At 40.5% G+C, this 23,238-nt stretch overlaps 1 protein-coding gene across 3 annotated transcripts in view; it reads left to right on the top strand.

Annotated features, from left to right (window-relative positions):
- Positions 1-430: 430 nt before the first annotated feature.
- LOC132641567 (sesquiterpene synthase 12-like) overlaps positions 431-23,238 on the top strand; it is a 42,731-nt gene continuing 19,923 nt past the window's right edge. The window contains exons 1-5 of one of the 3 annotated variants that reach the window (XM_060358609.1): positions 431-1,101; positions 4,212-4,494; positions 5,388-5,754; positions 5,844-6,062; positions 7,062-7,610. In XM_060358609.1, coding sequence (XP_060214592.1) covers positions 4,269-4,494; positions 5,388-5,754; positions 5,844-6,062; positions 7,062-7,209 — 960 coding nt within the window. In that variant the 5' untranslated portion in view covers positions 431-1,101; positions 4,212-4,268 and the 3' untranslated portion in view covers positions 7,210-7,610. Of the gene's footprint in view, positions 1,102-4,211; positions 4,495-5,387; positions 5,755-5,843; positions 6,063-6,282; positions 6,846-7,061; positions 7,611-23,238 lie in introns of those variants that run through there. The other 2 variants (XM_060358614.1, XM_060358621.1) reach the window with 2 other exon arrangements.

The raw sequence follows: 23,238 nt of genomic DNA, 5'->3' as shown, positions 1-23,238 counted from the left end.
TCATCTACACTTAAAACCCAACAAAATATACATTAAAATTAGAAGCTTATATTGCATTAATTTGTGAAATGTTTTGAAGTTGCATTGGTAAAACATAGAATGTTATTGTAACTTGAGATTTTTTTTGTGGGCACAAGTGTAACTGATTCATTACAATATTTTAATTGCTAAAGTTCATCGCATACAAATTTGATTAAGGCTAGCGGTCTAGTACGATGTTTATCATCCACGTACAAGTTAGTGTCAAGCCTAATTTCCACATCAGCAGCATTAATTTATTTATAAAATAATTTAAAAAGAGACGTGTAGGATGCTTCAATAGATGTTCAAATTTGTCTTCTCATCTCATAAATGCGGCAATATTTTTAGTTTACCCAACTCAATAAATACAATAACAACACACCCAACTCAATAAATGTGGACGGAATTCGGGATGAAAGAAAACATTTAAAAAAAAAACGGAAAAAGGGTCAAGTATACTCATGTACTATCAAAGATAGTTTGAATATATTTCTCGTTTGAGTTTCGGTTCAAATATACCCCTCCTGTTATAGTTTTGATTCAAATATACCCCTCAAATCATATTTGACACGAAGTTGCCTTTAATTTTGCCAAAGGAACACGCGGAAAGCTCAAAGTGAAATGATCAACCCAATTTAAATAACGGATCGCTTTAAAAAGCCAACCATCTAACCAATCCCTGACCTATTCCTTCCACTTTGAGATCTTTTCTTTTCATCTTCTTCTTCAAATAATCCAGAAAACCTCTTTGGTTTGTCAAAAAAAAAAAAAAAACCAGAGAGAGATAGAGATTAGTCAAGCAATGGCTGCTTTACCAATATTTCCTCACTTACCAAATTTCCAGTCGAGTATTATTCGGAGATACAATAGCACTGACGTAAAGGCAAATTATCAATGTAGCCTAATATTTGGAACATATCCTAATTTCCGTTTCTACACTTGTGAACTGGCAGTACGATCAACAATAATGAGCCAAGCATTAATGGATCCTTCTTCAAGCAGCTCTTCGCGTCCTTTGGCTAATTTTCATCAACCGTTTGGGGTTACCATTATTTTCTCTCGTGCACTTCTCAACAAACTGTATGTCCTCATATCTAGCTATCTATATTATATTAAAATTACGAACTTCTAAACTTCAAAGTTAAATTACTAAAATGCCCTTAACAATAATATTTAAAAAAAAAAAATTAAAATGTAGTGTCCTCTCTTAAAAGGTTGTGCCCTTTCAATTGTGTAACTAATCTATAGAGTTAACATGCATTTTCGTTCAAAATAATTCTGCATCCGTTGGCAACTTTTACAGTTGAAACAAATATTTTCAAAAACACAAAATAACTCCAAATTTCGTCAGACCAAAACTTTCAAATATCCCAAACCAAAACAAACAACCCAAAGTGATAACACTAATCAAATCTTACCAGTAATAGATATTTAATTTCACCAAATAAGCAAAAAAAATTCTACATAGTATATGCAAACAAAACAATTTAATAAAGAATCACAACTCGAGGAAGCCAAAAAGGGGATTCTCTTGAGAGAACTTTTCATGGAAATGTTGCAGAAAGAAGAAATCCAATCTCTACTTGCAAATCAGTATGAAAGATTGCGAAGTTCCAAAAATAAGTTAGACTTAAAATGAGAATATATATGTTGTATTGATCTTTTGGCAATAATTCGGCAAGCGATATTTAGACAAACGAAGCAATTTAGAGGGATATTACAACAGTTGCACATTTTGGCAATATATCCATGATCCATGTTGAAGGCCAAATATTTATCCATTGATTAACTGAGGTTAGTGTGTAATACAATTTCATGTAAAAATATTTTCAAGGCTATTAAAACCATTGTTATTCCCACTATATTGATTTAAAATGATTAAAAGCCAAGCATAAAGTAGAGGATTTATTTCCATTTTGTCTTATTATTTGTAGGAATTTTGATATTTTTACACGAACTAAGTAAGGTAGAGAATATTTGAAGGAGTATCTGTGTTGAAAATATAGTATTACAAAGTGCACCACAAAGATAATATATGAATATTACTTAATTTTGTCATTTAAATCAAGTCAAAAAAAATAAAATAAGAGAGTATTATATTTCAAATCACAAGGGAGGTCAGTATTATATATAGACACAAACTTGAAAGGAAGCCTCTAAAATAATTCCTAAATATTATTGCACACACATACAAGTAGTGAAGAATAAAATGAATAGCGCGAGTAACATAAAAAATTAACTATAGAAGTGATTACTATTAATATAAATTATTGGATATTTAGACATGCAATAGAAGCTTTCAATTAATTAATTACTTTTTAAAAAAATTAATATCATATTGGAATTAATTAACCGCAGTCTTCAATATTTGAGACTGTGATTTAATTATAATTATTTACTTATATGTTATTGTTACATACATAAGGTATGTGATTATTTTGTGTAAATTTGTCGATACCTAGATAATATGATGGTGGTTTGTGTACACTATTTATAAATTACTACATAAACATACAAGAAAAAGAAGAAGAAAATTTAGAAATGTTAAGAGATAGAACCTATTAACTATAGAATTTATCATTGTTAATATGGAGTATTTGATAAGGGAATATAAATTTCCGGTTAATTAACCACAATTAATATTTAATATTCAAGACTTAATTTAATTATAATAGTCTTTTACTTAATCTTTATGATATGTGCATATAAAAGAAAGTTCAATACATTATCAGCACTATGTATGAAAAGTATAATCAGTTTATTGTGCAAACTAAGCTAACTAGCATAAACGTGAAAGAAATAAAATTAAATCTACAAAAAAATAAAAAAAAAATCAATCATTACAATGGTATACATTTAAGGATGGTAAAAGATATATGTCTATAACATGTATCTTGGTAAATGTTTTTGGGAAATACTTTCAACATGACAAATGAAAGAAGTTATGTCAAGTATATTAAAATCAATTTTGCTTACGATCAAGGGTAAGCTGGGATGGATATAACCCCTCAATCCTTAACCAGAAGGCAGGAATTCTGACTTTGAGAATGAAAAAAATATTAATTGGTAGATATTTCTTTTCTCTTTTAATGAGCCTTGTTGTTAGCCTCCTTTCCCCAATGTGAATACCTAACATTTGGATGGAAAATCCAAAAAAAAAAAAAAAAAATCACATTTGCTTGAAGTGACTTATTCAAGTTCCTTACATATCAAATAACTTATAAAATTGTGTTTAAATGATCAACTTGGAGAATGAATTGTAACTTTAAATGTCAAAATAAAAAAAAACTCTCAAACTTATGTTGGACTAAAACATCTACTATTATTGTTGTAAAGTCCAGAAAAAAGAAAAAAAAAAGACACTGTGAATAACAATCTCAAAATACTTTATTTGAGTTAGTTAATAATACAACTTTCAACTTAATTATTCGGTTAATTATTATTTTGCAAATTTTTCCAATAAAATATTTAATAGATAACATAATCGGTTTCGTTTCACACATTTACCTTAATGAAGATTTACGCAATGAACTTGCGTTTTGCACGTTTAACCATTACGCCGTGTTTATGCAATATGTTGTTTGACTTAAGTTAATTGTTTGTTTGCAAAGTTTGACGTTTGTTTGGAACGAACTTTTAAATTATGGTGTTTGATTGGAACGAATAAATATATTTAATTAGACTTTGAGTGTTTATCTTTGTAGGTTCAGATAATATTCAATTACTGGGCCCGGCAAATAAGTCATCAATACGACAATACATGTTGATCATTCATAACAACATGTATTTTGATCTTTCATGTATAATTATTTATTCAAGGTTTTTAAAATGATATTGATGTTATTTTACAATAACGTATAATACATGATTCGGCATACACCTGCAACACACGTGTCGAGAAGCTAGTATACATATATACATACATATATACTCTTCTCTTCTTTTTACTGCCCAAAGGAGTACAATAATACGTATTTTAATTAATGTATATATTAACTTCATTAAATCACTAAATATGTTAAGTTGCATCAGTTTGGTGTGAACACTTGCTGGAGATAAGTAATTACGATTAAACTACTTTTGATATGTTGTTTTAGTGGAGATGATGTAATATAAAAAATGTAAACTGCAATATAAAAATGTAGTTTAAGTTTCAAAACTAATACGTAATGCTCAATTTTGGCATGCAGGAAATTAGTACCCAAGAGAAACACGAACTTGAAGAGTTAAGAGAAAAGGTCAGGAAAATGTTGGTGGAAACTCCAGATAATAGTGCACAAAAACTTGTATTGATTGAAACAATCCAACGACTGGGAGTCGCATATCATTTCAATAATGAGATCCAAACATCCATTCAGAACATCTTTGATACGACGTCCCAACTAGAGAGTGAGAATAATATTGATGACAATCTTTACGTTGTTTCTCTTCGTTTCCGACTACTGAGGCAACAAGGTCATTACATGTCTTCTGGTAATTAACCTATTTCTGCTCTATCCTTCATTGTTTTTTTCTTTTCTTTTTTACTTTTGAATTGTGGTTATTTCGAATATTTCTACTAGCTAGCAACTTCATTCATGTTTAGTTGTCAAAGACTTGACACACAGTTTACTTTATATCACTCCTAATTATTACTAGTATAACTCATCTAAATGTTGGGAAATGAAAAATACTTAATAGTAAAGGCAAATAGGTATAAAATGATAAATTATCTTTTGGTTTTTCAAATTGGACAAGTAAAAGTGGACATATACTTTTAGTATAGTGGACAGGTAAAATGGACGGAGGGAGTACTTGAAATCTCACTTTTGTTTTGTCCTAATAAAGATCTAAATCTTACCTTACAATCATGTCCTAATACTTGAGAGCAAATAATTTTGGAACAACTTGAAATTTCTAAAGAGCTTCAGGCAAGTATATTTTTTATCCTCACAACTAGAGCATGGAGAATTAACAGTAAAAAGTTCTTGCTCCTAAAATGCCATGTCCCTTTACATTCTTTACTCAAACAATAATCTTGAATTTTTGAGACGAAACTAGCTATATACTCCATTTTGGAAGAAATTACTTGATCAAATATAGCCAATAATTTTACTTCTTTAATTGCGCTTGCAACACATTTAGTGAATCATCGAGGTACATATATTGCAATTTTGTCCTTGGACTAAAAAAATGTTTACCAAATTGAATGGGGCATAATTATAAATTTCTTAGCTTTGAACTTCAGTAATATTCATTGTAAGAATGTTTATGCTCTTTATGAGCACATGTTTTTTTTTTCTTTCAATAATGATGTGAGTGGGTTTTCTCATGATTTTAACTGCTACTTTTTCTTTGGTCAAAATGTAAACATGATGTTTAACCAGATGTGTTCAAGCAATTCACGGACCATGACGGAAAATTCAAGCAAACTCATGATGTCCAAGCATTATTAAGTTTGTATGAAGCATCACATATGAGAGTGCACGAGGAAGAGATTCTTGAAGAAGCCTTTAGGTTTACCACCACTCATCTCGAGTCCATGGTCCCCAACTTGAGCAACTCGCTTAAGGTTCAAGTTATTGAAGCCTTAAACCAGCCTATTCGTAAAACTATACCAAGGGTGGGAGCAAGGAAATACATATATAATTACGAAAACAACGAAGAGCATAATGATTTACTCTTGAAATTTGCAAAATTGGATTTTAACATGTTGCAAAAGTTGCACCAGGAAGAGCTTAACGAGATAGCAAGGTATATATATTCATTGATCTTATCCTCTTCCTAACTGAGTATGCGTGGTTAATCGGATAAAATAACTATGCAATGCTCTTGCTATCTAGCTGGTGGAAAGATTTGGATATTGCAAACAAATTGCCATATACAAAAGAGAGATTTGTGGAGAGTTACTTGTGGATAATCGGAATGTCTTTTGAGCCCCAATATAGTGGAGTGAGAAGAATGCTAACGAAAGTAATCAACATGAACTCTATCATTGATGACACCTATGATGCTTATGGAACCTTTGATGAACCTGTGTTTTTCACTAATGCGATTCAGAGGTAAACTATTTACTTCATCTATCTTTAGTTTTTCTCTGAGTAGGAAAACATGCTACTATGTACATAATATGAAGCACTTCTTGTTTCTTTTTTGCTATTAAAGATTCTTATTTTAGCAAACAATATATAGCTAATACTTCATGTTATTATACTGTGAAATGATATATACAAGAGATAAAATTAGCTACAATCTTAAACACAAATTAACCGTCGAGTGCAGTGTATACGGTAAAAACCGGATATGAGGCAAGCCGGTGGAGCGAGGAACCGGAGGAAGGAGTAGGGACGTGCCGGATACTATTCGCCCTTGACTGGGGCAATGCTTGGGCCGGAGCTAAGCAAAGAGACCGACGGATCTGCCTTCTGCATCGTTGGAGCGGCCAAGCCCGAGGACTCGGGCTTTCATATCCGTTGGTCCGATCGGGCGGTGATCCGAGTGACCGTCATCCCGAGTGACCGTTATCCCGAGTGGCCGTTTGTCCGTGTGGCCGTTTGTCCGTGTGGCCGTTGCAGACAAGCTACATGCCAGTAACGTCAAATCACGGTCAACTACCTACCATGCGTGTGTCAGACGGCGCCGTCAGTCTAATCCCACCAAATCCGTGCAGAGCAGTCCTTGTTATTATTATTTTATTGCCTCATATTGTAAGAGAACCATGGGAGTGCCACTATAAATAGAGCACACCCCCCTCCTTGGAGGGGGTTGGCTCTTCTTACTTTCCAAGAACATTTGTAGTAGAAGAATTCTTATATACAAACTCTTTCATCATTTAATTCGGCCAAGGCCACCCGTTGTTGTTATTATTGCATTTCATCCATCAAGTATCATACATTGTTCACAAACCTTTGTATCGCTAGCCAACTGTCATCATTAGCCGTTCTACCAAGGAACCTTCAAATATTTTATTTTCTTTGTCTAGCACACATCAAGAACAAAGCACATATCCTATACCCACTTATAAATTTAATTGATTATCCGAATCCGGGATAAACATGCAGATGGGACACAGAAGCCATGGATTCATTACCTCCGTATATGAGAACCATTTATCAAGCACTTCTCAATATTTACAATGAAGTAGAAGAAGTATTGGCCAAAGAAGGTAAATCGGACACCGCCATCTACTATGCAAAATGTATACGGTAAAAATCGGATTTATGCTAGACCGGTGAGACCGGGAGTCGAGGGAAGAAAGAAACAAGCACGAGCATGAAGACTTTCCTTCAGACCGGAGGTATAGCACTAGAAGTGGTTGATCAGAAGAAAGCGAAGGAAATCGTTTAGTCCGGTTTCTCCATAGCCGAGTTGATCGTGGCCGTTGGTCCGGGTGATCAGTTACACAATTGCCACGCGTCAAGACCGTTCTGCCACATTGTACTGCCAATCGTACGGGTGTCAGACCATACGACCCAACCTTATCCTTTTAGGGTTTTCTTTATTCAAAAGGGCTTTATGTTGTACAAGGCCCACAAGACAAAACTATAAATAGGAGGCATTACCCTACTTTCAAGGGTTGGCTTTTTCAAATCTAGAACATTGTAATAGCAAAATATATAAAATCTCTCCCTCTATCTCTGATATTGGTCCGGATTTGTGTGTTCTTTATCTTTATTCGTTCAATACTTAAATATTATTTAATACATATACACAGCGAATCTATATACATTTTCTTCCAACCAAATAGATTAAAGCGCATCCACATATCCTATACTTCACTTACAAATTCAATTGATTACCTAAATTCGGGGTAAACAGTTTGGCACCCACCGTGGGGCTAGGATAATAGTGGTCTTTGATCTTTGGTTTCTATCTCCTACCCGTTAGGATCGAAAAAATCTTCTGTTCGTCTCTGTGAAAACGGACCAAATGGCAAACGGTGGACAATCTGGTCACGTCAACAACAACGAGATTGTGGCCGAAAACGAAGACAGTGGGCCACGGGGATTACCAGCAAATCCCGTCGACCCAAACCCCGTTAATTCGAGAGAAGGCCTCAACCGGCAAAACACCGTGAATCAGGAGAATGCCGCCCCACCGGCCACCGATCCTTTAAATACTCACAATTCAATTACTTTGTCCCGGACACAAGACCGGAAAGTACCGGATACCCCGGGTGACAATATTGACTTACGTTTAATTTTTGAAATGTTACAGGAACAGAGGGCAGCTATTGCCGAACAAGGAGTCGCAATAGCCCAGTTGCAAAGCAAAAATGATAAAACGACCCCGGAGAGGACGAAAGGTGTTGCCAAACCGAGAAGGGACGAGACACAGATGGTCGAGAGTAACGAGTCCGGAGCTGGTTCATCCACCGAAGTTCTGAGGATGCTCAAAACATTGGCGAAGCGGGTAGACTCGACTGAGAAGATGATGGAAACATATAACTCTCGGGTGGACCAGATCCCGGGGGCTCCGCCTAGTCTGAAAGGACCGGATTCGAAGAGGTACATTTAGAGGCCTTTTCCTCCGAATGCGGCACCGAAATTGATCCCGAAGAGGTTCAAAATGTCGGATATCCGGAAATATGACGTCACAACGGACCCTCAGGAACACGTGACTTCATACACTTGTGCCATAAAAGGCAATGATGTTGAAGAGGATGAAATTGAATCCGTGTTGTTGAAAAAGTTTGGGGAAACTCTGTCGAAGGGAACATTGACTTGGTACGATCATCTGCCCGAGCATTCAATCACTTCGTTCGAAATGCTCGCCGATACGTTCATAAAAGCTCATGACGGTGCCAAAAAGGTACAGGCCCGTAAGGCGGACATTTTTCGTATAGCACAAAAGGATGACGAGCTATTGCGTGAATTTGTCAACCAATTCCAAAGGGAACGAATGGAGCTCCCTCCGGTTCCAGAGGAATGGGTTGTACAAGCTTTCACCAAAGGGCTCAATCCTCAGAGCTCGACGGCCTCGTTCAAACTAAAGGAAAACTTGCTGGAATACGAGGTTGTGACCTGGGCGGATGTCCATAACAGATACGAATCAAAGATTCGGGTAGAGGATGACCAACTCGAGCTCCCCCCGGGGTCCGTGAATATCAACAAAAGCTCGAAGAGATCGCGAAAAAATTACGAGCCGAAGTTCAGACCATCGAGGGAAAGGTATCGGCCATACTCTCATTCGGAAAGGCCAAGCTTCAGGTTGGAGAAATCTAGGGTTGGCCCGAGTCAATTCTCCGGTCGGGGTGATAAATGGGCTGAGCGCCCGACAAACAGTCGAGGTTTCTCATTTAGGAGTGATGCCGGAAGCTCGGCCAGCAACAAAGACTTGCCGAGGATATCGGAGTATAACTTCAACGTCAACACTTCGGACCTCGTCTCGGCTATTGGCCGTATCGCATATGCAAGATAGTTGAGACCACTAAGGTCAGACCCAGGCCAACGGGACTCGAGCATGATGTGTAAATATCATGGAACCCATGGACACAAAACTGAGGACTGTCGCCAGCTAAGAGAGAAAGTGGCTCGGTTACTGAAGAATGGCCATCTTCGAGAATTGCTAAGTAAACGAGCTAAAGGTCACTACAAAGAAAGGGAATCTCATAAACGGGTCGAACCAGTAGAACCTCAGCATATAATCAACATGATAATAGGGGGTACCGATACCCTACGAGGCGCAGCCGAGATTACTTACCCGAGGGTTCCATCTCTTTTAATAACGAAGATGTAGAAGGCATTATTCAACCGCACAATGATGCGTTGGTAATCTCTATACTTATTTTTAAATCACAAGTTAAACATATTTTGATTGACCCAGGTAGCTCGGCCAACATCATCCGGTGGAGAGTGGTCGAACAGCTAAGGTTACTCGATCAGATCGTACCGGTAGACCGGGTGCTCAGCGGGTTCAACATGGCAAGTAAAACCACGAAGGGGGAGATCTCTTTGCCGGTCAACATTGATGGCACTTTCCATGGTCCTAATGCCGATTGCTTCGACCTAATGCCGATTGCTTCGCATGGTCCTATATAGATATGACAGGTGCGCCACCGGAAGTAACAACTCACAAGCTCACCTTAGACGGGAGGTTTCCCCCGGTGAAGCAGAAGAGAAGGCCCATGGCAAAGGCAAAACACGTCTTCGTAAAGGATGAGGTAACGAAGCTTTTAAAAATAGGCTCTATCCGAGAGGTAAAGTACTCGGACTAGCTAGCTAATGTAGTAGTGGTGCCGAAAAAAGGTAATAAATTTCGAATGTGCATTGATTATAAGGATCTAAACAAAACATGCCCGAAGGATTCATTTCCGTTGCCTCACATCGATAGAATGATCAATGCGACGGCCGGGAATGAGATGTCAAGTTTTCTCGATGCTTACTCCGGGTATAACCAAATCCGGATGCAGCCGGAGGATCAAGAGAAAACATCTTTTATTACCCGGTATGGGAATTACTGTTACAATGTCATGCCTTTTGGATTAAAAAATGCCGGTGCAACTTACCAACGCCTAGTTAATGGAATGTTCGAAGAACAAATAGGGAAAACAATAGAAGTTTATATTGACGACATGGTGGTCAAGTCCCTGCAAAACAGAGGACCATTTAAAGCATTTGCAGAAAACCTTCGATGTACTCCGCAAGTATAACATGAAGCTTAACCCGAAAAAATATGCCTTCAGTGTCCGGTCTGGTAAATTTTTGGGTTTCATGGTGTCAAACAGGGGGATTGAAATCAACTCGGATAAGATCAAAGCCATCGAGGATATTGAGGTGGTGAATAATGTCAAAGGAGTGTAGAGGCTCACTGGAAGGATAGCGGCGCTGAGTCGTTTCATATCGAGGTCCTCGGATAAGAGTCACCGCTTTTTCTCCCTACTAAGGAAGAAGAACGACTTCGTTTGGACACCGGAGTGTCAAAGAGCTTTGCAAGAATTGAAAAGGTACTTGTCCAGCCCGCCGCTACTGCACACATCCAAAGCGGACGAGCAGCTTTTTCTCTACCTTGCCGTCTCCGAGGTAGTGGTAAGTGGTGTTTTGGTCCAAGAAGAATCAGGTATGCAATTCCCTATATATTATGTGAGTAGAACTTTAGGGGATGCGGAGACCCGTTATCCCCACTTGGAAAAGTTGGCATTGGCATTGGTAAGTGCTTCTAGAAAGCTCAAGCCTTACTTTCAATGTCATCCGATATATGTAGTGACTACTTACCCCCTAAAGAACATCATGCATAAACCGAAATTATCGGGTAGACTAACTAAATGGGTTGTAGAGATTAGCGGATATGATATCGAATACAAGCCTCGGACGACCATCAAGTCCCAGATCTTGGCCGATTTTGTGGCGGACTTCACCCCGGCTATAGTCCCCGAGGTTGAGAAAGAACTTCTGCTAACCTCGGGGAAAGCTTCGGGTATTTGGTCGCTACACACGGACGGAGCCTCGAACCTCAAAGGTTCCGGGCTAGGAATCGTCCTCAGAACCCCCGTCGAGGATGCCGTTCGACAATCCATTAGAACTGTTAAATTGACTAACAATGAAGCCGAGTATGAGGCTATGATTGCAGGTTTGGAATTATCCCGGAGTATGGGGGCCGAGATGATTGAAGCAAAGTGCGACTTTCTTGTCACGCCCCGAACCTGGGCCTAGACGTAACACGGCACCCGGTGCCTGACTGCATGTGACCGAGCGAAGCAACTGGCTGACTGAATCAACATGTGACATCAAAACATAACTGAATATGGAAACAACTAAACACATGCTGATATACTAAAGGTCTGACTGAAATCATAATGCGGAAATACTTAGACAATCTGAAATATATCTGAAAGTAGCCAACATGGCTAAACCAAAACGACTGAACAACTGCCAACAAGGCTAACATATCTGACTGTCTGAACTGTGTCTATGAAGCCTCTAAGAGTACTCAACAATAAAGTTGTCTATAAACTGAATGACTGGATAGCTGACAACGCCCCGAAGGAATTTGGGGCTCACCAGTAGCTGATACGTGCACTCCTAAATAGCTGATTCGTCAACCTGTATATCATTGCCTGCATCGCGAGATGCAGGCCCCCCAAGCAATAAAAAGGGACATCAGTACATTTGAATTGTATTGGCATGTAAAGCAACTGAAGCAATAAAATACTGGAACTGGAACTGAAACTGAAACTGAACTAAACAGGAAAGCAAGAAGCTGAAGTACTCCCTGTTCTGGATGAAGAATCACCTGTAAAACTGTAAATATAACTGTGGCCTGGAGCCCAAATAATGTGCACAAAAACTGTGGTTTCTGGCCCAAGCAATACGTATGCATAAACTGTGGCCTAGGGCCCAAAAGTACAGATACAGGTGTTCAACATTAACAATTTATAAAACTGAGACTGGCTATAGCTGATAGCATGATAACTGTTTCTGATTATGGGACTCTTGCAAATAACTGGTTATACACTAACTGAGACTCATGTGATAATAATGCATAAGTCTATAAAGATTACGTGCTGAGTTCATGATGTTCAAAGTGACAACCATGAACGAATTCTGTAACTGCAACCCTAGAAGATAACAGTTCTATATCATATCATGAAACTAGGGCTAACTATATTCTGAGTCAAATTGCTGACAAGTATGAAGAATGAGGCGTAGGGAGAATCATGAATATTCCCTAACGTAGATAGTTAGCCTCACATACCTTAATTCCAGCCTTTGAGCGCAATACAATATTCATCAACCCTTTCAACTTTGATCTATATCAATACAAGTCAAAGGGATTCTATATTAGCAATAATATTCATGCTTTGGTCATCTAAGCATTTTATCAAACACTTAGTGGGCATGAAGCTCCACAGTCTCCATTAATGGTGATTTCTTCACCTAATTTTCATTCTATTACTTCTAGGTGATTGTATAATCTTAATTAGGTGTAATTAACATCATTCTCCATCACCCATATGATTATAACAATCTCAAGTCAACAATCCAAAACCCTACTATAGTTCGTGTAATTCTCTTTACTAAACCCATTTACTATTCTCTCAAGAACTCATCAATTCACTATTAGGAATGATTAGAATTTAGAAACATTACCTTTTTGACGTTCAATCCTCTTGATTCTAGGGTTTCCACGCCCAACAATAATGTTTCACTCACAACTCTATTGATTGGAAGGGTTTACTCAAGTTAGAAAGAGATTAGGGACTTGAATTCAACCTAGAATCATGATAAAACTTACCTTGTATGGTTCTTGAGGCTTGGAACTTGTTCCCTCTGACTTTAGGGTGATTTTTCGTGACTAGGGTTGTTAGGAAAATAAACCCCAAGGTTAAATATAACTTAAAACGCGAAATCCCAACTTTTAACCCGAAATCGACCTGTTTCGCGATGGGTCCGTGATGCGGGTGCATCGCGCATCATTCTGCGAGTCACTACTCAGAGTTGCCCGATCTTCCCGCGAAGAGGGGCCATCGCACGCGCTCTCACGCGCCCTCACGCGCCCCAAGAAGCGGCGTGTGTCGGTTTTGCGCAGTGTTTGGTAAAATGGACATAACTTCTTGTACACAGCTCTGTTTGGGCTCTACAATATACCTTTGGAAAGATATTTCAAAGGGTTACAACTTTCATGTTTTAAGTTTCCTCGAATTACCAACTGATTTTCACGAAATTTGGATGGAAGGCAGACATATCGAAAACTTAGCCGATTCTATAGAATTTTAGGTGCCTTACTATTAGCCATGTTTAGACGATCATATCTCCTTGGTCCGACCTCTGATTGGCCTGGTCCTTATATAGTTAGAAAGGTATTTCTATGTACTACAACTTTTATTAAGGGTACTTTCCCAAATTCCCAACTTATCAAGGAGTTACGGCTGCCCGAAGTAGGCCTATCAACCATTTCCGTAAAACTTTCAGACCTTCAGTTTTTCCACTAAAACTCTAACGATAAGAGTCTAACCTTGGTTCCAAGATATGGGGTGTTACATCTCTCTTGGTCGTTAACCAGGTGAATGACGTCTTCGAGGTCAAGGACGAACAGATGCAAAGGTATCTAGAAAAAATCCAAGTGATACTACACCGGTTTAAAGAATGGACCATGCAGCATGTACCTAGGGAGTAGAACAGCGAAGCCGATGCATTGGCTAATTTGGGATCTTCAGTCGAAGGGGAAGAAATCAACCCCGGGACTATGGTGCACTTGATGAATTCAGCGATAGAAAACGGACATGCTGAAATAAACACAATGGGTTTAACTTGGGATTGGCACAACAAGTACATCGACTACTTGCGTGATGGAAAGCTCCCGAGTGACCCAAAAGAATCACGGTCGCTAAGGACGAAAGCTGCGTGTTTCTGCTTGGTAGACAGCCAATTGTATCGACGGCCTTTCTTCCGACCCCTGGCCAAGTATTTGGGTCCCGGAGAAATGGAGTATGTGATGAGAGAAGTGCACGAGGGGACCTGCGGCACTCACTCCAGTGCTGAAGCCTTGGTCCAAAAAATTATCAAAGCCGGTTACTACTGGAACCGGATGGAAAAAAATTCGAAGAATTTTGTCCGGAAATGTGACAGGTGTCAAAGACATGCCCTGATGATTCATCAGCCCGGGGAGTTGCTGCATTCGGTGATGTCACCTTGGCCCTTCATGAAGTGGGGAATGGACCTTGTTGGTCTATTGCCATGGGCACCAGGTAAGGCCCGTTTTATTTTGTTTATGACCGACTATTTCTCCAAATGGGTTGAAGCACAGGCCTTCGAAAAAATTAGAGAAAAGGAAGTTATTGACTTCATATGGGACCACATTATTTGTCGTTTCGGCATCCCGGCCGAGATAACTTGTGATAATGGCCCTCAGTTCGTTGGCGGAAAAGTCAATGATTTTCTCGAAGGGTTGAAGATCAAGAAAATCGTATCAACTCCGTATCACCCGAGTGCAAACGGACAGGCGGAATCCACGAATAAAACAATAATTCAAAATCTGAGGAAAAGACTTGAAACATCAAAGCATCACTGCAGGGAAGTATTACCGGAGGTATCGTGGGCTTACAGAACCACTTCAAAATCAAGCACGGGAGAAACACCTTTCTCGTTGGTCTACGGGTCCGCATCCCTCATTCCCGTAGAAGTTGGTGAACCGAGTCTCCAGTTCAGGTACGTCACTGAAGAGTCAAACGAGGAGGTCATGGCCGTAAAACTTGATCTCACGAATAAACTTCGCGAAAACACGTTGATCCGTATTGCAGCCCAAAAGCAGAGAATGGAAAGGTACTACAACCGAAGGGCCAATTTTTGACATTTTCAAGTTGGGGACTTGGTGCTTCGAAAAGTTACCTTGAACACCAAGAATCCCAACGATGGAAAACTGGGTCCGAACTGGGAAGGGTCGTACAAGATAACCGAGGTAACGGGCAAAGGATCGTATCAGCTGGAATCCATGGACGGGCAACGGTTACGCAATAACTGGAATGTGACTCATTTGAAGAGATACTACTACTAAGGTATGGACACTTTGTGTTTATTTCTTAACCTTTTCTTTTTTGCAGGAAGTCAAATACCGGATAAAGTTAGGTGCTGGGTCTAAAAACACATGTTGCACTCTTTTTCTTAGTATGGTTTTGTCCCAAAATGGGTTTTTCGACAAGGTTTTTAATGAGGCAACAAGTACAACGTGTTACTTGATAAAGACGAGGACAAGCGCTCGGAAACTCAGGGCCACACCCTACGAGTGGGGACTTAATAGTGCTTACCCGATCTTGCAGCTCGGATAAGCACTAGGAGACTACTATACCCACATCGAGGTTTTCCCCGGTTAATTGAAAACAGAGGAGCTCAACAAACCAAAATCGGACCTTCTATATTAGGTTCCGATGTAAGGACCAAACGATCAAAATGAATCGTGTCCACTTAGTATTTGCTACGGCAAAACCAAAACCGGACCTTCTGTATTAGGTTTCGATGTAAGGACCAAACGATCAGAATGAATCGTGTCCATTTAGTATTTGCTGCTGCAAAAGCAGAAAGAAATGGAAAAAATTCTCATATCATGTACGTACAAATACTTGCAATACAAAGATTATCGAAAGTTCGAATTATTGCATTTCGGATATGTCTTCTTGTTAAAACACCCTACCCCGGTGATTACCGCCGTATTTCGGCATCGCTTTATTCATATACCTTACTCCGGGCACTACAGTCGAAATTTGACAAAGGCAACAAGGTCACAATGAACCGAGCCAAAATCTTTAACACCCTCGAATGGGGACTGCACATCAGAATTTCCTAAGGCTGGGATTCAGGTGTCCGAACCTAATCTATGATAAGTGAATAGCCAAAAAAATATCGGCCCTAAAAATGCCTAACGTGATTCGGAGACGTCTGAATTCACAAATAATAATAAATAAGTCCCACGGGCAAACCACTCGATCAAGTTCCCGGGCAAAACGTACCGGACGAAGAGAAAAGCCAATATCAAGCACAGTCCGAAAAAATGACTCCGAGTCTCTGCTTGTCCTTAAAACGGACCGACAATTCGCGCAAAAGTCAAAACAAGCATTCAAGCAAAAGAATAAAGTCAAGAAAAATGCACATTTCATATATGTAAGGTTTTTTACACCTAAAATCCCCACGAAGTTGAAAAACAAAAATAAGCCAAAAAAGGCAAAAGACAAAATAAAGGCTAAATATAGGCCCTAGTCTATCTGGTGTGGCTGGATCGTGAATGTTCGAATACTGTCCGCTCGGAATCTTCGGAGTCAGTATCAAGGGCTCTCTTAGCTTCTTTCTCGACCCTTTTAGCTTAGAGTATCAAGGCCGGGAGATCCGTAAAGCCATGCTCGGCTTGCTCAAGGGTGACCCTCCGAGAATTCCTCCGTTCATACTCCACCGCAATCATGGTATGAGCCTCGGCAGCATCCACACTCCTAAGGGCTTCTGCCGAATCGGCCTCAGCCTGGGCCAGCTTGGCCACTAGTTCATCCCTCTCTTCATCAAAGACTCTTTGGATTTGAGTGGCCGACTCAAGCTCAGCTTTGAGAAGGCCATTAGCCTCGGCCATCTCATCGAGCTCGGTTTTCAGCTGGTCATATATCCGGGCCCTGTCCTCAGCTTTTTGCTCGAACACCCTCATCTACTCCTTATACTTAGCACTCTCAGATTCAAGCAGCCGATGCCTCTCGGCCATGTTCACAGCATCAAATTTGACCGAATCAAGCTCCCCCGGAGTTGAGCGATAGTGTTTTCGAGCTCACCAAGCCTCGAAGAAAAATGAGCGTTGTCTTGGCTAAGGCCGACCTTGTCCGCTTCTAGAAGTCGGTTCTTCTCGACCATCTCGGCCAACTCGTTCTTTAACCGAAGGTTTTCAGCCTTCGCCGCGTCGAGCTCGGGTTGAAGGTTGGAAAGGGCAACAACTCGGTTCAATTCATCCTCCTTCACCCGCAAAAGGTGCTGAAATTTCTCCGTTTCTCAACCCTGGGCATCCAGCTGGCCCTTAAGATCATCAACTTCTTGCTGAGTGCAGACGAAGGCTTCGTTAACAAGCACCACACTCTGTAAAAGAAACAAGTTAAAACTCGGATAAGCGAGAAGCTAAAATTCCCATTAAATTATGCAAGGATAGACTGATAAACTTACTCGATTACCCGCGTGCATGCCCTCGTTAATGAGACTCTGCCAAGGGAATCCGTTCATCTTCCGTTTGTCCGAGTCCGAGACGAGGGGCCTCAGGTAGCTTGCTACTCCCACCGGATGAGACAAAAAGCTGCAGTCCTCGGGGACGGTAATCACGACCGATCTTGTCCTCCTAGGTTCCACACTTGGGGCCAGGAAGATGCGCACCAGGCTATCCCTAGCACCAGTCTCTGTGGACCGGCTAGCCGCCCTCGTGACTCGAGGGATAAGGAGATGTCCAAAACCGGCAGCTTCCCCGGTAGCAGGAGGAGTATCCGAGAACATGTAATCAAAATTATCCGACCTTGAAGCCGGAGTTAGAGAACTCGGAGTGGCCTCAGCAGCCTCGGTAGAGGCAGGGATCTCGGAAGTTGCAGTAGTCTCATAGCCGGGCAGTGGACCAACATCCATGGGAACTTCGGTCTCAGGGACCGGCTTAGCCCTCTGATCGGCTTCAGCAGCTGGTGCATGCCCGGACCTTCTTATCCTTTGCAGGGGGGTTTCCTCGGATGAAGCATCACCTGAAATATCAACAAATTCAATCGACCTTAGAGGAGTCTGGTAATGAACTTCTTCCCCACCTGTGTGCAATGCCAGAGCTGACGGTCCTTCCCCAGCTGAAGGAAGTGATGAAATGGTGGCACCCTCCTCCGGAATAGAAGCAACGGAAGGGGTCACACCGATCCTCCGAATGAGGAAATCGGGCTCTGTTTCGTCTCTTAGAGTCCGAACGACGCTCCTCGCCCTCTTTTTAGGTTTCTGCCCTTTGTCCGAGGGCTTTTTTCTCTTATTGGCGGCAGTAATAATACGGGATGTACCCGCTGAATCAAATTTGGGTGCCGACGCAGCGGGTTCGGCCGCTGGCTCCGGTCTTGGGTCCACCGAGCCCTTGGGTAAACCTGAATGCCGAAGATGTTATAAAAGGGAAAGGTAGAAAATGCAATGAATACCGATTGAAGCAAAGTATTACAGTGGTTTTGAGCGACCCAACGACCACGCGACAGGAGACCTCATGTCCGTGCTTCATGGGTGTGTTGGCTAAGGAGAGCACTAACCCATTCGTTCATGTTCCGTACAACTGGAGGTACCCATGCCACACCTGGTATAAAGAAGGGGATAAATCGTGAGAATGTGAAAGTACTAGTGTTTGACAAGGCATTCAAAAGTGTCACGACCCGACTAGGGGGCCACGACGAGCACCCGGTGCTACCCCACCCGGGCACCCCCTTATCATGCATATCATAACATCTAGGTGAACCATAATTCATTTCATGCATTTTAAATCATTAATCAAGCTAGTCCCATTGGACGACCATCATCAATTGACATATCATGGGCATCTATGCCATGTCAAATACACAAGGCCGACGAGGCCAACAAAAGATATACAAAACATAGGCCGACATGGCCAAACATCTCTACCCACATACACATGACTACGAGCCTCTAAGAGTATAACATATCATGAGCGGGACAGGACCCCGCTATGCCCATAATTATATACACAAAAGAATGAGTACCCAAAAGATATGGCTCCGAAGGAAATGGAGCTCTCTATGAAATCTTCAAATAGGCAGCTATGGGTCAAGTCTGTCTCCCTGAGCACCTGCGGGCATGACGCAGCGTCCACAAACAAAAGGACGTCAGTACGAAGAATGTACTGAGTATGTAAAGCATGATTAACATTGATATACAACATAATGAACAATATATGGAATAGCATAGGAGGGGAGACAATAATATCATCATCATCATGTCGCTTACTTACTCACATCGTCATTCGTGCCCCATAATAAAACTCGTACCATGCTTGTGCTCGTATTAGTGTACATGTCCTCATTCGTATTCTTATACATAGTCTCATCACATTCTTTTACATAATATATACATACATAATCATTTCGTATACATGGCATTTACATAGCGTACCCGACCTCATTGGATCAGTATTTCATATACATACTTGGCCGACCAAGGCTCAATGTTACTCATACCTGGCCCTACCAAGGCTTCAGGGTTATCCGTACCATCTGCAGATGTGTGCGCGCGTTTCGAAATCGTATACATATTCTATACATATTCATACACATATATTCTACCCGGCGTTATAAGCTCGGGGTTTCATTATAGCCCTTCATGGGCACGTATGAGCATAACAGCCCGTAGGCACTTTTAGCATCATTATTATCACCATCATCATTACTATCATTATCGTTATTGTTACTTCTATATCGTAGTCCTACTCGTCACCTGAGGTGCGTAGCGCATTCGTAGTACCAATCAAGGATAGTGAGCTTATGAGCTCGGAATGTGAAACAATTGTAGTCAACATGCTCATATAGAGGGATTGGGAGTTTGGCCAAAGAACCATGCCTTATGAAAGAAGGGTTAGCCTTACATACCTCTTTGTCGAATTATTCTACACTTGCACGTACTCCTTCGATGCTCACGTTTCTACCTGCATTAAGGCCATACTATCATTAGTATCGATAACTAGTGCACATGGCTAGAACTAGAGAAAATTGGACAGTATCTCCTTTATCTATACAACATTTGTCCATATCATAATTCAACCCCAAACGTCAACAACACATTTATAATATCATTTCCATGGCCATTAATCATCTACATTATCCACATTCTCAATTCACTTCCATTTGTCCCTATTTATGGTCATAACACCCAACTTCGTTCATCCATATACAATGTCTATTTCATGATCTTAACGTCATTTATAACACACTCATATCACAATACAACAACAATCATGATTCAATTCAAACTATGTCTCAAAAACGTCACTATTCATCATTCATGTCCTAATGGACCATGTTTTCTACAATCCATGCATTTTAATTCTCCAATACCGTAAACATCATATAAAAATCATGAATCTTACCTTAGAAGTTGTAGGGACAAGCTTTTGTTGATAATACTCCACTTTGAGTAAAACCCTAGTTTTTCACCATTTGGGTTTCTTGACTTTAGATGATCCTTGATGGGTTTCTACCTTGGATTTACTTGTTTAATGTGGTTGATGGATTAATACCCTTGAAAACTTGTACAAAAGTTGTAGAGAGATGTTTTAGAGAGAGAGAGGAAATGTGGAAATGATTTTCATGAACTTGGTCTTTATTTATTAAATCATCACCGAACTGTCGGGTTCCATTATACGGTCCATTATACGGTCCGTATAATAGTTATACGGTCCGTATAATAGACCGTGAAATGGGTCTGCCCAGCACCCCTTCACTGTGACTACTTGACGGTCCGTTATACGGTCCGTATAACTGACCGTAAAACGTTACCAGTGAGCAACCTTTCACTGTGACCATTCGACGGTTCGTTATACGGTCCGTATAAATTTTATACGGTCCGTATAACTGACCGTAAAATTCCACCAGCAACCAACCTTCACTGTGATGGTTTTACGGTCCACTATACGGTCCGTATAACATTATACGGTCCGTATAATGAGCCGTAGAACTCATCAGTCACTGAACTTAGTTTCGCCACTTCGTTTGATCTTCGATCCTCATGGAACCTTCTTAACACTTGTTTTACACTTCAATACCAATCTAAGGGATGTTATAACTCTTTCCCAAAATGCCCTTAAGTCATCATTAACCCGATACTCGTATTTCGCTAGTTCATTCACTTGCGTACCAACGGAAGATTTTTCCGAGGTGTAACAAAAAGTAACTATTAGAAGAACTGAGACATGCACTTACGATTATCATTCCACCTCTCCGGAAAGGGCATATAGTTGGCCGGAATAATGTTCACGGTCCTCACCCAGACGTAGCACTCTAACCAACCCCGATCTCTATCTTCGTCCATCTTCGAAAAGATTAGGTTCCGACTTCGCTTGGCGAGCTTTATTACACCCCCTCGGAACAACCTCGGGGAATATAATCGGATGAAGTGAGCCAGCGTAAACTCCTTCTTTAAGTTGTTGGCCAACAGCCGGATGTAGGCCACAGTCCTCCAGACAATCGGACCAATCTGGGCCAGGCTTACATTGTATGTCCGGCACATATCTAAAATAATCGGGTCAATTGGGGGGTCGAGCTTGAGTGTAAAAGGATAGGTGTGAACATATAAGAAGCCCTCCCGATGATCGGTGATTGATTCATCAGGTCCGGGGGCAAACACTTGTACCGGACGGTTATCCCATCCGCAATCAGCCCGGACTTGACCAAGTTTGTCCTCGGTAATGGACGACGGGTACCATCTTACATCAAACCCTCTATCAGAAACCGGAGAAGGTTTCTCAACTTCAAAATCCATGTTATAGTTAGATTTGGATGGTACAATGTCCAAAGCAGTAGGCTCAAAGGCAATTTTTCCCTTGGGATGTGAAGTTGGCTCGGTTCCTTGAGAAGAACGCGAGGAAACATCATGGGAGGTGGTTTCGGTGTTGGCAGACATTTGGAAGTTATGGAAAAAGAGATTGGCGAATTCAAAAAGGGAGAAGTTAAAAGCAATGAATACCGTAAACATCATATAAAAATCATGAATCTTACCTTAGAAGTTGTAGGGACAAGCTTTTGTTGATAATACTCCACTTTGAGTAAAACCCTAGTTTTTCACCATTTGGGTTTCTTGACTTTAGATGATCCTTGATGGGTTTCTACCTTGGATTTACTTGTTTAATGTGGTTGATGGATTAATACCCTTGAAAACTTGTACAAAAGTTGTAGAGAGATGTTTTAGAGAGAGAGAGGAAATGTGGAAATGATTTTCATGAACTTGGTCTTTATTTATTAAATCATCACCGAACTGTCGGGTTCCATTATACGGTCCATTATACGGTCCGTATAATGGTTATACGGTCCGTATAATAGACCGTGAAATGGGTCTGCCCAGCACCCCTTCACTGTGACTACTTGACGGTCCGTTATACGGTCCGTATAACTGACCGTAAAACGTTACCAGTGAGCAACCTTTCATTGTGACCATTCGACGGTTCGTTATACGGTCCGTATAAATTTTATACGGTCCGTATAACTGACCGTAAAATTCCACCAGCAACCAACCTTCACTGTGATGGTTTTACGGTCCACTATACGGTCCGTATAACATTATACGGTCCGTATAATGAGCCGTAGAACTCATCAGTCACTGAACTTAGTTTCGCCACTTCGTTTGATCTTCGATCCTCATGGAACCTTCTTAACACTTGTTTTACACTTCAATACCAATCTAAGGGACGTTATAACTCTTTCCCAAAATGCCCTTAAGTCATCATTAACCCGATACTCGTATTTCGCTAGTTCATTCACTTGCGTACCAACGGAAGATTTTTCCGAGGTGTAACATTCTCCCCCCCTTAAGAACATTCGTCCTCGAATGTTGAGAACACCCGGGATTTTATAAAAATTTCGCCAGAGTTTCCCCTATAACATGGCACTAACAACCTGTCACAACAACCCATAATATCGATGCCACACAGGGCCACATCATAACAACATGAAAATTTTGGCCACACACGACCCAGAAGCATAAAAGGAAAACATCCATACCTTATGATTTTGACGTCTCATCTTGGACTTCTCCCAAGGGCTGAAATAAATGC

This window comes from Lycium barbarum, chromosome 1 (assembly GCF_019175385.1).
Source record: "Lycium barbarum isolate Lr01 chromosome 1, ASM1917538v2, whole genome shotgun sequence".
NCBI lineage: Eukaryota > Viridiplantae > Streptophyta > Magnoliopsida > Solanales > Solanaceae > Lycium > Lycium barbarum.
This window is presented reverse-complemented; position numbering and strand designations above follow the sequence as displayed.